The sequence below is a fragment of the Acipenser ruthenus genome, chromosome 1 (genome assembly GCF_902713425.1).
Source record: "Acipenser ruthenus chromosome 1, fAciRut3.2 maternal haplotype, whole genome shotgun sequence".
Taxonomy (NCBI): domain Eukaryota; kingdom Metazoa; phylum Chordata; class Actinopteri; order Acipenseriformes; family Acipenseridae; genus Acipenser; species Acipenser ruthenus.
In genome coordinates, this window is record NC_081189.1 from 104,723,367 (window position 1) to 104,737,555 (window position 14,189).

The 14,189-nt window shown below is 44.2% G+C and overlaps 1 protein-coding gene across 1 annotated transcript; it reads left to right on the plus strand.

Moving 5' to 3' along the window:
* Positions 1 to 10,170: 10,170 nt before the first annotated feature.
* Positions 10,171 to 12,962, plus strand: LOC117420604 (protein S100-P-like). Its single transcript, XM_034034093.2, has 2 exons — positions 10,171 to 10,404; positions 12,672 to 12,962. The coding sequence occupies exons 1-2, from the start codon at positions 10,267 to 10,269 to the stop codon at positions 12,810 to 12,812; spliced, it is 279 nt and encodes a 92-aa protein (XP_033889984.1). The 5' UTR covers positions 10,171 to 10,266; the 3' UTR covers positions 12,813 to 12,962.
* The last annotated feature ends 1,227 nt before the right edge of the window (positions 12,963 to 14,189 follow it).

A 14,189-nucleotide genomic window follows, 5' to 3' on the forward strand; every position in this document is an offset into this window, starting at 1 on the left:
CAATTCTGTCAGGGGAACGGCTCGAGTAGCGAAATCTTTCATGAATGGCAAGGGCAAGGTGCTGTGGAGGATGTGCTGTGCTGTGCTGTGATGGATGTGCTGTGCCGTGCTGTGAAGGATGTGCTGTGAAGGACGTGCCGTGCTGTGCTGTGAAGGATGTGCTGTGCTGTGAAGGATGTGCTGCGCCGTGCTGTGCTGTGAAGGATGTGCTGTGCTGTGAAGGATGTGCTGTGCCGTGCTGTGCTGTAATGGATGTGCTGTGCCGTGCTGTGAAGGATGTGCTGTGAAGGATGTGCTGTGCCGTGCTGTGCTGTGAAGGATGTGCTGTGCCGTGCTGTGCTGTGCTGTGCTGTGAAGGATGTGCTGTGCTGTGCTGTGCTGTGCTGTGAAGAATGTGCTGTGCTGTGCTGTGCTGTGGAGGATGTGCTCAGGAGTGTATGCTGGCTCCGTGGCTGCAGCTTCTGGTCTCTCACTCCTCCTCTACAATATACAAACAAAACACATAACAAAAACAAGACTCTGGCCATATGTTACGTTTCAGTGTAAGGGCCGTAATCACATATCTGCGTCCCCTTTGTGCTACCAGAACTCCTCCCTGCGATCAGCCCGGTGCCCTGGTTTATCCAATCTCTGCCGGTTCCACAGCTGATTGCAATAGAGTTGTTCCGTGTACATGCAGACACAGGCTCCCCCAAAGATGGCCGACTTCCGGTTTCCGCCTACCGTCGAGTCCGCCATTCTAGGGGGAAACATACCACCAACCTTACACAGTGCCTTTTCTGGTCGGGAGGGAGATTTACAGCTCAAATACCTTCGCTCTCTGTCATAATATATAATACTATAATAAAATAATCTTGCAATAAAAACATCTTCTCCCTACAATAAAGCAATACAACAAGCAATACAGCAATATTGAGATGGCTCTTTTGTACAGCGGTATCGGCGCTATGCTTTAGTGCGAGAGGTCCCGGGTTCACGCCCGCCCTCTGCCTGTGTGTGGATTGCTTCGCCCTGTGTGATGTGCCTGTCTGCATTAACCGAGATCACTACAATATTTAATGGACTAGTTTAACATTTCGGGAAATAGTATTCAGTTGTAGTACACAGGAGCTCGGTCTGACATGTCTTTTGCACACTTTGGACCCACAATTGCCAGGTTTCTGATGTCAAGCAAGATAACTTTGTTGTAATTATGTAATGTGAACTCACCCCCTTCAATGTAATACGTTTCATAAGCATAAGAATTGTAGATTAAATGAGTAGGGGCTACAACACAGCCCTGATTACTAAAATGATTAGCTGTGCACAGCATTTATCTGGTACATGACTGCAGCCAGCTCTTTGTACATTATGACAAGCTTGCAGCAATAGACAACACCCAGAGGGAGACAAGCCATGGAGGCTGTGTGGTCCAGTGGTTAAAGAAAAGGGCTTGCAACCAGGAGGTCCCCGGTTCAAATCCCACCTCAGCCACTGACTCATTGTGTGACCCTGAGCAAGTCACTTCGACTCATTGTGTGACCCTGAGCAAGTCACTTCACCTCCTTGTGCTCTGTCTTTCGGGTGAGACGTAATTGTAAGTGACTCTGCAGCTGAACCTAGTCTCTGTAAGTTGCCTTGGATAAAGGCGTCTGCTAAATAAACAATAGTGTTAATGTAGGAGGTCCCAGTGCATTGAGAGAGGGTTCAGGGTAGCTGAGGTTAAGAAAAAACATAACAAATTCATATAAAGATATGGTGCCTCTTAACTACACTGTAATAGTAATTGCATTGTAAATACACTATCACATCCTACTTACGATATAAGAATAATTGTTATTGTTCATATTGTAGCGTTTTCGGTCCTAGTGAGGTGATGGAATCACTCAAGGGCACAAATGAATTTCAGGGCTGGTAAAACCTGTATTTATTTAGAAGTAAGGAGGTGACAGGAAAGTAGTCAGGTGGGGTCGGGGGCGGACATTTGGTGAACACACTCTCTCTCTCCCTAAAGCACTCCTCCGCGGCCTCAATACCTCTCACTGTTGTCCGCCGGTCTGGTTCTGTCTCTATCCTTTGATTCCGTGGAAACCCTCTTGCTGTCTGTGGCTTCCTCAGGCAAGCTTGGAGCTGACAATTTATTTTACACCCTCTAACCTCACGATTTATCTTCCGTCAAACTAATTCTAGTCATGCTGTCTCCATTATCTGTCGTCCAACAACCCCCCCCCCCCGTGACAACGTGGATCCCCCTTTATCACTTCGTAGGCCCTGCCCCAGTCGACCCCGGTTGGCTGGTTCCCCATCGTTTGATTATCCCTTCACCAATAGTGCAGCTCTCCGGGAGTCACCCCACTGCTGGGATGTCTCTTCCTCGCGGAGTCTGCAAGCTCCCACAGGGCGTTACACTATGAAGAAAGTGAACCGCTCTAGACTGTTGTTAAAGAAGTTAATAACAAGACTATTTGGACTTTACCATGAATACTTTGCAGTACAAGATCCGGCTTCTCAGAACATTACAAATAGTGTGTCCATTTGGGCAATATCATTAAAATCAAAAGAGCTTAGTCTTAGCACTGTCATAGCTTTTTGCATTGATATTACATTTTTCTTCAGAACAATGGCGAAGTTCCATTTGTTGCATTCCAAAGTTCAAGCAACAGGTTTTTAGATGTGGGTGCATTATATGCAAGTGCCCTTTTACCTACTAAATTCCATGGAATGAATCACTAATGTGTAACATGGGTGTTTTTTGTATGACTTTCACTGATTTATTATTTGTTTGATTTTGTATTCACTTGTTTGTTCGAGCTGAGATTTATTTCACAATTAGATTTTTAGTTTGTTTGAATTATTTGTATGAATATCTGCAGCACGTTTCTTTTTGAGCACTTTCTTTTTGGTTGTTTACATTTCTTTGCATGTTTTAAATGATGATATGGCAGGTGCGGCTATTAGCTACAATTCCACATGAATTGGTAAAAGGGAAACAAGTCTAGCCCCTCAAATCAAGTCATTCTCCGACGCTAATGCAGTGTTTGTCTGCCTACCTGCTCTTAAGGTTGCTTGCCCCCAGTGAAGTGAATGTTGCTGTGCTGTCACTGTACAAAGACGTTGCAGACTAGTCCTCACTTTGTGCACCACTTGAATCCTTGAAGGACTTTTAAACTGAGCTGCCCAGACAAAGACTTGCGTGATTAGCGAGAATGGGGTCTATTCATAAAGGGTTAACGCCTGTCGAAATGAGAAAACAGGAGTTCATGAGTATTATTCAAATGTCCTCCTATAGTGCTTTTTGTTTAGGTGTTTTTTTTTTTTTTTTGGTCCTGCAGTTAAGAATGGGAATCTTATGTGTGCGTGTGGAAATGTGTTTACCAGCGTTGCCAAACAAAACCAAAATACATTTTTTTTCTAAATTATGGCACTGTCGGTGGATTCTGTTTTTCTTTTTGCAACAGCTACCGATGGAACATTAATAATACTGATGATGTCATCAAAAAGAGGCAGATTTTTGTTCTTAAACGACTGTATACCCATTCATAAAGTGTTTTGCGACAGTCGCCCGTTTGCTCAGATCATTTTATGAATAGCAATATGGATGACTTTTGTTAGTTTTAAACAAAATGTGTTTTATTACAGCAGTCGGCAAGTACTTTTATGAATTGGTGCCCAATGTGTTTTTTTTTATTTGTTTAAACGGTGCATCGTGTATGTTGTATTGTAAAAACAAACGACTCGAACAATGTGTTACAGTAAACTAACAGGACGCTTTATTGTGTGTTTTTCTAACTCCAGCATCGTATCTCACTGCCGTAAACCAGCACGCCCACTCACCTACGGCAACACCAACAATCCACACCGCACGACACCCACACACACACACCCATCATGAACAGTAACAAACACAGCACAACCAAACACAGGTCTGACGGACCCTGGTGTGAGAAGGGGGTGCATGATGGCGAGCCTGGGATGGGCGCAGCCTATCCAATGGCAATTGTAGCTCTTGCCCCAACATTAGAAGCGCTGGCGAAACCTCTGTGGTAGTATGCTGGGTCGCTCTGTAATGCAGGAGGGTCTGAAGAAGAGCTGTTTGGAATGTGCAGCCTTGGTCCAGATGCGCTCGGATACCGTTCTTGAGGGTTTGATTAAACCGCTCGACCCCCCCGTTGGCCTGTGGGTGGTAGACAGCTGTGCGGATGTGCTTGATCCCCTTATTCTTGAGGAAAGTGGAGAACTCGGCAGAGACGAACTGTGGCCCATTATCAGTGGTAATGGCCCGAGGCAGCCCCCAGCAGGCGATGACGGTGTCTAAGTTGTTGATTATGGTTTGGGAGGTGACTGAGCCCACTGGGAAGACTTCCGGCTGTCCGGTTTTCCCGCTGAGCAGGCAGACAGTACAGTCCCTGACCATCACCTCAACATCGTGGTCAAAACCAGGCCACCAAACGAGGTCCCGACATCGCTGCTTCAATCTGACGATGCCCAGGTGTCCCTCGTGTGCCATAGCCAGCACTCGTGCCCGCAGAGCACTCGGCACTACTGTGCAGTGACCCTGGCCCACACAAGTGTCATTCCAGCACGACAGCTCCTCCTTGACCCGGGCGAATGGTGCTAGCTCGTCAGGCACCCGGGTAGGCCAGCCACCTGTGATGTAGGAGCGCAGGGCACGGAATAGGGGGTCCTCCGCCGATGCCTGCTGGAGCTCAAGGCGGGAAACTACAGCCTGGAGAGGAGTGTGCAACAGCTGAATCAGGTCATCTTCCGTGTCTGCCAGCTGGCCGGCAGGGTCAGGAGCGATGACGGCTCTGGAGAGAAGGTCTGCTACCACGTTGTCACGGCCCGGGGTGAACTGGAGCTTGAAGTTGTACTGTTGCAGACGACCTGCCCACATGTACAGCCGGAGCGGTCTGTGTCCTGTGCCTGAGGTGGACATCAAGACTGTGAGAGCCTGGTGGTCCATGCGGAGCGTGAATGCCCGGCCATAGAGGTACATGTGCCAGCGTTCACATGCCCAGACACACGCCAGCGCCTCACGCTCCCCAACCGAGTACTTCTGTTCGGTAGGGCTCAATGCTCGAGAGGTGAAAGCAATAGGCATCTCTGCCCCATCCTGGAGTTGAGAGAGGACAGCACCCAGCGCCGAGGCAGAGGCGTCACAGGTGACCAAGGTTGGGCTTGCGAGGTCAAAGTGTGCCAGGATGGGTGCAGTGGTGAGCTGGCGCTTCAGCAGGCGCACAACCTCCCGGCAGTCCACAGTCCAGGTCCAGGGAGCCTCCTTCTTAAGCAGCTGATGCAGGGGCGATGTTGTGGCTGAGTACTGCGGCAGGAAGCGGAGGTAGTACGCAGTCATTCCCAGGAAGGAGGCGAGCTGTGCAGCCGATGTGGGCTCCGGAATGCGGTGGATCGCGTCCACATTAGACTGCAATGGGAAGATGCTGTGTGCCGACAGCCGGAACCCCACAAATTCGATTTCCGGCACGGAAAAGACGCACTTCTCCTCGTAGAGCGTGAGGTTGTGCTTGGCCAGCATGCGGAACACCTGGCAGAGGCGCTCATCATGGGTAGAGGCGTTGGGGCCGTGCACCACAATGTCGTCAAGATAGAGAGACACGCCCGGGACGCCGGTGAAGACGGAGGACATGATCTTTTGAAAGCAGCTGGGTGCCGAGCTCAGACCGAAGGGCATGCGGGTGTAGCGGAAAACACCAGCATGTGTAAGAAAAGCAGTGAGGTCCCTGCTGCTAGGGTGTAAGGGAACCTGGAGGTAGCCTTGGCGTAAGTCCAGTTTACTGAAAACTGTGGAACCGTAAAAGTGGGTGGTGAGCTCCTCCACTGTTGGAAGCGGGTATTTGTCTGGGATGATGGCCATGTTCACAGCTCTCAGATCCACACAGATGCGGAGCCCCCCCGACTTCTTCTTTGCTATCACCAGGTTTGATATCCAGGGTGAAGCGCTGATGGGCTCAATAATCCCAGAATCCAGTAGGGCCTTCAGCTCAGCCGACACTTGATCCCGCAGGGCGAGGGGAATGCGGCGCAGTGGCTGGATCACTGGGGTCACCGCAGGGTCGACCTTGGGTTGGTGAGTGAAGGCTGAGAGGCAGCCCAAGCCATCAAACAGCGCCGGCCACTGGCGTTGCTGGGGGGAGGCAACCAGTAGTTGTCGGTCAATAAGAAACCGAGCCCCATGAAGAGGTCAAGACCCAGGAGGTTGGCCCCCTTGCGTGTGACGTGGAATGGGAAGGCCGGCAGAGCCCTGGTGCCATAGCGCACTGGCAGCTGGAGGGAGCCCAGGACTTCGATTCTAGTATGTCCATAGCCACTCAGAGCGGTGGAGGGGCGCTGAAGGGGCAGGTGCGAGAAAAACTGTTTGTAGGTGTCGAAATTAAGCAGAGACACCTTGGCCCCAGTGTCCAAGAGCAGGGGAAGGCAGACATCCCTGAGGTATACGGCACAAGTCTTAAAGCCAGTAGGGTTGGAGAGCACAGTGTGGATTGTAGCTGGTACTGGTGCTGCTGCTGGGGTGGACCGACACCACCTGGCAAAGTGGTTCAATTTATTACAGTTTCTGCAGGTTTTCCCCAATGCTGGGCAGTCAGGGGCTCTGGACTCATGCCTGTTGGACCCACACTTTCCACAATGCTGCCTAAAACGAACAGGAAGTTGCTGTGCTTGTTGGACAGGGAGACCAGGTTCTGTGTCCTGTTACAGTAAGGCAGGCTGAACTTTCTGCACTGTAAGTTCAGTAGTTGTAGCAACAGAGTGAGCCCCAGTAATTTTAGCAGCACAGGCAACAGCAGACTCTACTTGGCACGCTAATTGAATGGCTTTAGCCAAAGTTAACTCATCAGATTCGAGTAACAGTCTCTCACGCACTTGCGCACTGGAGGTTTTCTCAAAAAGTAAGTCCCGAATCATTTCGTCATACAGTGCTCCAAATTTACATGGTAGCGCCAATTCACGCAATGCAGCTGTATATTGGAGAATGGACTCATCTGGCCGCTGGCCCCACTGTCTGAAGTTGAAACGCCGGAGGAGGACGCTCTGTGTGGCGGCAAAATGCCCCTGGAGTGCAGCGACAGCTTCAGCGTATGTGTCAGCCGGTCCCAAAGTTGAAAAGACGTGCTGCGGGCATCGCTCACATCAGCCAGACCGAGAGCAAGCAGGTACGTCTGGAAAGACGAAAGCCAGCGAGTCCAGGGAACAGGCGGCTCGCCAAGTAGAGCCAGGAAGACCGGCGGGGGTGAAAGCGAAACTTCAGCCATCCTTGTCGCCAATGTTGTATTGTAAAAACAAACGACTCGAACAACGTGTACAGTAAACTAACACGACGCTTTATCGTGTGTTTTTCTAACTCCAGCATCGTATCTCACTGCCGTAAACCAGCACGCCCACTCACCTACGGCAACACCAACAATCCACACCACACGACACCCACACACACACCCATCATGAACAGTAACAAACACAGCACAACAATACACAACAGTGTAGCTTTTAATTTTCTTTAAAAACTGTGTATTGTACAGCTGTCTATTGAACATCCCCCGGAGCACCGTTAAATCCATTATTAAAAAATGGAAAGAATATGGCACAACCGTGACTCTGCCTAGAGTCCACCAAAACTCAGTGACCAGGTAAGGAGGGCATTAGTCAGAGAAGCAACCAAGTGGCCAATGGTAACTCTGAAGGAGCTGGAGAGATCCACAACTGAGATGGGAGAAACCGTCCATGGACAACTATAACCCGGACGCTCCACAAAGCTGGGCTTTATGGAAGAGTGGCGAGAAGAAAGCCATTGCTGAAAAAAAACCCATATCAAATCATGTTTGGATTTTGCCAAAAGGCATGTGGGAGACACAGCAAACATGTGGAAAAAGGTTCTCTGATCTGATGAAACCAAAATTGAACTTTTTGGCTTTAGCGCAAAACGCTATGTGTGGCTCAAAGCCAACACTGCTCATCACCCTGAGAACACCATCCCCACGGTGAAGCATGGTGGTGGCAGCATCATGTTATGGGGATGCTTTTCATCGGCTGGGACTGGGAAACTGGTCAGGATTGAGGGCAAGATGGAGCCAAATACAGGGAAATTCTAGAGGAAAACCTGTTTCAGTCTGCAAGAGACCTAGGACTGGGGCAGAGGTTCACCTTCCAGCAGGACAATGACCCTAAACACACAGCCAAAGCTACACTGGAGTGGTTTAAAAACAAGAACCTGAATGTCTTAGAAGGGCCCAGTCAAAGCCCAGACCTCAATCCGATTGAGAATCTGTGGCAAGACTTGAAAATTGCTGTTCACCAATGGTCCCCATCCAACTTGACAGAGCTTGAGCAATTTTGCTAAGAAGAATGGGCAAAAATTGCAGGATCCAGATGTGCAAAGCTGGTAGAGACTTACCCAAAAAGACTCACAGCTGTAATTGCTGCCAAAGGTGCTTCTACCAAGTATTGACTCAGGGGGGTGAATACTTATGCAACCAACAAATGTCTTTTTTTTGTTTAATTAACTTTTGTGTCACAATAAAAAATATTTTGCACCTTCAAAGTGTTACGTATGTTGTGTAAATCAAATGGTAAAAATCCCAATTAAATCCATTTTAATTCCAGGTTGTAACACTACAAAATGTGGAAAAGTCCAAGGGGGGTGAATACTTATGCAAGGCACTTTATATTGTAGTGCTTTTCATTGAGCTGGCGTGGTCAGACTACCAAAGCTATACCCCCTTCCCCAGTTACAAATGCATGGATACAAAAGAAAGTAATGGTAAGATACATACCCATTCAACACACTACTAACACACCCCCTGGTTAACCAACTGATATTTATACACAAGGTGGAGCTAATATGATTCAGTCCATTAACACTTTTAATACTTTGTTTAACCAATCTGTGAGTCAGGGAACAAGTGCCTATACTTCATAGTTAACACAAAGTTTAAGAAATATTTAACTGCAGTTTCTTATCTTAATTGCAGTTTCTGTACACATTTGATAGTCCTCTATTGAAAATTGAATCATAATGTTTCAGTTAAGTAGGTGGCATCAACTGTAATGGGCTGTATTTGAACCCTATCATGAGGGTCAGTTTACCACAGTTTTCCCGCTTCTTGCTTTTCCACCTGGTAATTCTAACAATATCCAGCTATGCTCTTTTCTTATAGCAAGAATGAGAGTGTGTTTATTTTAATACAGATGTGGGGAGATTGACATTGATATAGATAGATAGATATTGGTCACCATGGAAAGCAATGTGTAAAAGGAGGTGATAAAGAACCTTACTGTTAGGAAGAGTGGTTCTGTTAAATGAAATCATTTTATGAGTTATGTCATTTTTCTCGCATTTTACCATCGACTTCTGTTTCAGCTAAAGACCCCAGAAACTGAGTTGAGTCAGCAGGAAATAAACCCTGATGTGAGAACATAGCCTTAAAGTCTCACACCACATAAAATTGAACTTCCCCTCAATGCAGCAACACATCTTGTTGAATAATTCTAAACTACAACACTTTGACCACACAATATGAATAGGAAATAGGACACAATGCATTACGCACATATAACTGAGAAACTGTTTGGTTTCTGCATCAGCTACTGTATGCAATGTCAAAAGCTGTTTTTCAGACATTTTGTATAAATTGAAGTCAGGCTTATTGGTCTGTAGTTACCTGGTTCGGTTTTGTCTCCCTTTTTGTGGATCGGTTTTAAAGTCAACGTAGTTCTGATCTGGTACCTGGCTCTGACTAGGACAGACCAGTGCTGGCCATTCTAGGCCTATCTAAAAGGGAGGGGCCAGCTTCCATTCATAGATACAGTGAGATTGGGAATGCGCTTTTCAGCATATGAAATGATTTGTAAAAAAAAAAAAAAATTACAGTCTCCATGTCAGTAATCAATATGTTCCAACTATATTTACCTAAGATTCTTAACAGGTTCATGCAAACAACCCTTCCATTATAAAATGTAGTAATCAAAAGTAAATAGTAAGATGGGCCAACTGAAAATACATATGGTTTTGAATGGCTAAAGAGAAGAAAAGTATCTGTGAGACCACTCCTTAGTGACACAGGGCAAGCATGCCCTTTTATTCACAAAGGCCAGTTGTCAGGACAATAGCACAGGCTATTGACAAAGTAAATACTGAAACCAGAGACCAAAGTGTTTGTTTTTGCTGCCGGTAGGTGTATATAGGTCCCCCCATTTCTCTGCACCATCTCCATTAACAGTCTGTTTGCTGCATTATTTGAATATCAGGTCAGCAATACAGAAAAAAAAACTGCAAAGATGTCTCAGCTGGAAACCGCAATGGCAATCATCATGAAAACCTTTGACAAGTACTCGGGTGCAGACGGCAACAAGGGGTCTCTTAACAAATCAGAGCTCAAGACACTTATGGAAACTGAGTTTCCAGCTTTTCTCAAGGTAAGATAAAGCATTTTTGTTTGTTAATTACCATTCATTTCTCATTCAGTTTTAGGTAGACGTGCAGCAACTACATGTACTTTTAAACTGCTCTTCATACCTAGCTGAATGGATGATACATCCAAAATAAACTTAAAAAATACCAGGTTAATAACAAGACAAGGAATGGTACCAATAATAAGTAGATCAAACATTATGCAAATTCAACCCAAATAAACAGTCAAAAATGATAATTATATATAGATAGATGATAGATAGATAGATAGATAGATAGATAGATAGATAGATAGATAGATAGATAGATAGATAGATAGATAGATGTTAGTTTATGACCACTTCTGTAGGTGGTGTCTAGTGCAGTGCATGAAAGTTTCTTGATGTATACCACAGGAATGATTCTTAATGGATACCACAGAAATAACACCTGAATATCTGATGCACTTCCTCTGAGGTTCTGAAGAAATTCATGTTGAATTCGGCCCTGTTAATTCATGTGGATTTAATTTGTGGTATTCATTCCATGTTCCATTGTCACAAATGATGTATAAGGCATGGATTTGTGCACACATGAACACTTGTCACAATCCCCTGGTGGGTGAGTCAGAGGGGATGAATTTGTGAAGAATACACAGTGAATTCATTAGGAAGGGTTGGAGGGGAAACCAGTTCAAAAAGATCTTCCTGGTATTTCAGTTTTTAAAGAGTAATATTCAAGAGAAATAACACACAGTATAATAAAATCTGTCAAATTAAACAGACAAATACTGTATACTGCTTCTTTGTATTTTATGTTGTAAAACCAGGTAACTACAGACCATTAAGCCTGACTTCTATTATATGTAAACTTATGGAAACTATAATAAAATCCAAAATGGAAAATGACCTATATGGTAACAATATCCTGGAGGACGGTCAGCATGGTCTTAGGAAAGGGAGATCATGTCTATCTAACCTGCTTTATTTTTTTGAGGATGCAACATCGACAACGGATAATTGCAAAGCATACGACATGGTTTATTTAGGATTTCCAGAAAGCTTTTGACAAAGTTCCGCATAAAAGATTAATTCTCAAACTGAACGCAGTAGGGATTCAAGGAAATGCATGCACATGGATTAGGGAGTTGTTAACATGTAGAAAACAAAAAGTACTGATTAGAGGAGAAACCTCAAAATGGAGCGAGGTAACCAGTGGAGTACCACAGGGATCAGTATTAGGTCCTCTGCTATTCCTAATCTACATTCATGATTTAGATTCTGGTATAGTAAGCAAACTCGTTAAATTTGCAGATGACACAAAAATAGTAGGAGTGGCAAACACTGTTGCAGCAGCAAAGGTCATTCAAAATGATCTAGACAGCATTCAGAACTGGGCAGATACATGGCAAATTACATTTAATAGAGAAAAGTGTAAAGTACTGCACTCAGGCAATAAAAATGTTCATTATAAATATCATATGGGAGATACTGAAATTGAAGAAGGAATCTTTGAAAAAGAACTAGGAGTTTATGTTGACTCAGAAATGTCTTCACCTAGACAATGTGGGGAAGCTATAAAAAAGGCCAACAAGATGCTCGGATATATTGTGAGAAGTGTTGAATTTAAATCAAGGGAAGTAACAATGCATTAGTAAGACCTCACCTAGAATATTGTGTTCAGTTGTGGTCACATTACAAAAAGGATATTGCTGCTCTAGAAAGAGTGCAAAGAAGAGCAACCAGAATTATCCCGGGTTTAAAAGGCATGTCGTATGCAGACAGGCTAAAAGAATTGAATCTATTCAGTCTTGAACAAAGAAGACTACGCGGTGATCTGATTCAAGCATTCAAAATCCTAAAAGGTATAGACAAAGTCGACCCAGGGGACTTTTTTGACCTGAAAAAAGAAACAAGGACCAGGGGTCACAAATGGAGATTAGATAAAGGGGCATTCAGAACAGAAAATAGGAGGCACTTTTTTACACAGAGAATTGTGAGGGTCTGGAACCAACTCCCCAGTAATGTTGTTGAAGCTGACACCCTGGGATCCTTCAAGAAGCTGCTTGATGAGATTCTGGGATCAATAAGCTACTAACAACCAAACGAGCAAGATGGGCTGAATGGCCTCCTCTCGTTTGTAAACTTTCTTATGTTCTTATGTAAAATAGCCAGAATTACACAAATAGCTTTTTATTATTTCCTCTTAATTTCATAACAATTATTTTCTTTTGCACTTGTTTAAAGGTGTGTATTACCTGTACTAACTACTTAAATTATCCCTCCTATTGCAGAGTGCTAAGAACCAGGATGAGGTTGATAACCTGATGAAGAACTTGGATCAGAATGGAGATTCTGAAGTGGACTTCGAGGAGTTTATCATCCTAATTGCTGCTTTAACCTGTGCCTGCCACGACTACAGTAGTAAAAAATAACTGTAACCTGATGTAATCACAGTAGAGTTTTCATCAATACTGTTCTCTTTCTAGAAGCATTGTTTGTATTGGTCATTACAATAAGCTTTAAAAATGACAGCTCGTCCAACTTTTTACTAATAAACACAGCAAATACATTTTAAATTGAAAGCATTGCTTCTCTTTCTTTTTTTCTACACGGTGGTTAAGGTACCAGTTCAACAATCAAGACCAATCACTGACCTTTCAATTCAATGTGTCAGTCAGACAAACAAGATAAAAAAAAAAAAAAAAAAAAAAATTCTTACTGTCATTTTAGAGTAACGTGCAGCAATGTACATATTATGAGGATGATGAAGAGGGGTGCATGGAATGCATCGTAGGGGTGCGCGATAATACTGATATACCGGTATATTGCGATATTTATCAGGCAATACAATAACCGGTATTTGAACAACAATACCGGTATTTTTGGTTAAACTCATTCAGGGAAACGTCTACTGGAAAATGTTGTCTATTATCTCGCGAGATAATGACTTCCCGCGAGAACTCGTAATGTTATCAGTGCTAACACAAAAGAATCCTTCAAAGCAAAGTCACATGTGTGGAATCATGTCCTAATAAAACAATCTAAAAAGGATGGCTGCATCGCATCAAACATTGAGGTACGTTGTTTATACAAGGCTGAAGTAAAATATGCTGCTGGTACCAACACCCTTATATACTGCGGTGTAGTCCTACATATAATTACCACAACACCAATTAAAATATAGATTTTTTTAAAACAAATTATACAAATTCACATTTTATTTGTACGTTGAACTTGAGGTAACATCTAATAGGTAATGCATGCATCTCGCATGTGACTTTTAGGCTACTCCACCTTGATCAGTGCTGCCAGATTGGTGGTTTTCCAGACAAATTTGGCTTGTTTTGAAAGCATCTAGCGGGTAAATGTTGTCTTTGGTGGTTTGGTTATTTTTGTCATGCATATTTTGTTCTGTTCATTTTGATTATGAGGTCATCTCCAGGCAGCGCAGAACTTCAGTCACCACGATGCCCTGTATAGTATATCACGTCCTCTTCCCATCCCTGTATTTTTCCTGGGGATATGCATCCAATAAAATTACAAATTACACAAACACTCAGTTATTTTTTATTCGTCACCAATTTAAGAACCGTATCAGTGCAATTGTAATTATTTTTAGATTGATTTTTAAAGACTATCTGCAGACAGTTCTGGACAATGTAATTTTACACAATATTCTGAATATCTTTTTTTCCTGGACCTGCCTCATTAGATCTCATCAGATAAAAAAAACAAAAAAAAAAACCCAGTGGTTCTGGTACTGTAAGTTAGAACATAAGAACATAAGAAAGTTGACAAACGAGAGGAGG

Bases quoted from the DNA above. Each gene is read 5' to 3' on its own strand.
- LOC117420604 (XM_034034093.2), top strand. From the start codon at position 10,267: ATGTCTCAGCTGGAAACCGCAATGGCAATCATCATGAAAACCTTTGAC. The intron at 10,405-12,671 runs GTAAGATAAAGC...CTCCTATTGCAG, and splicing joins AGTTTCCAGCTTTTCTCAAG to AGTGCTAAGAACCAGGATGA.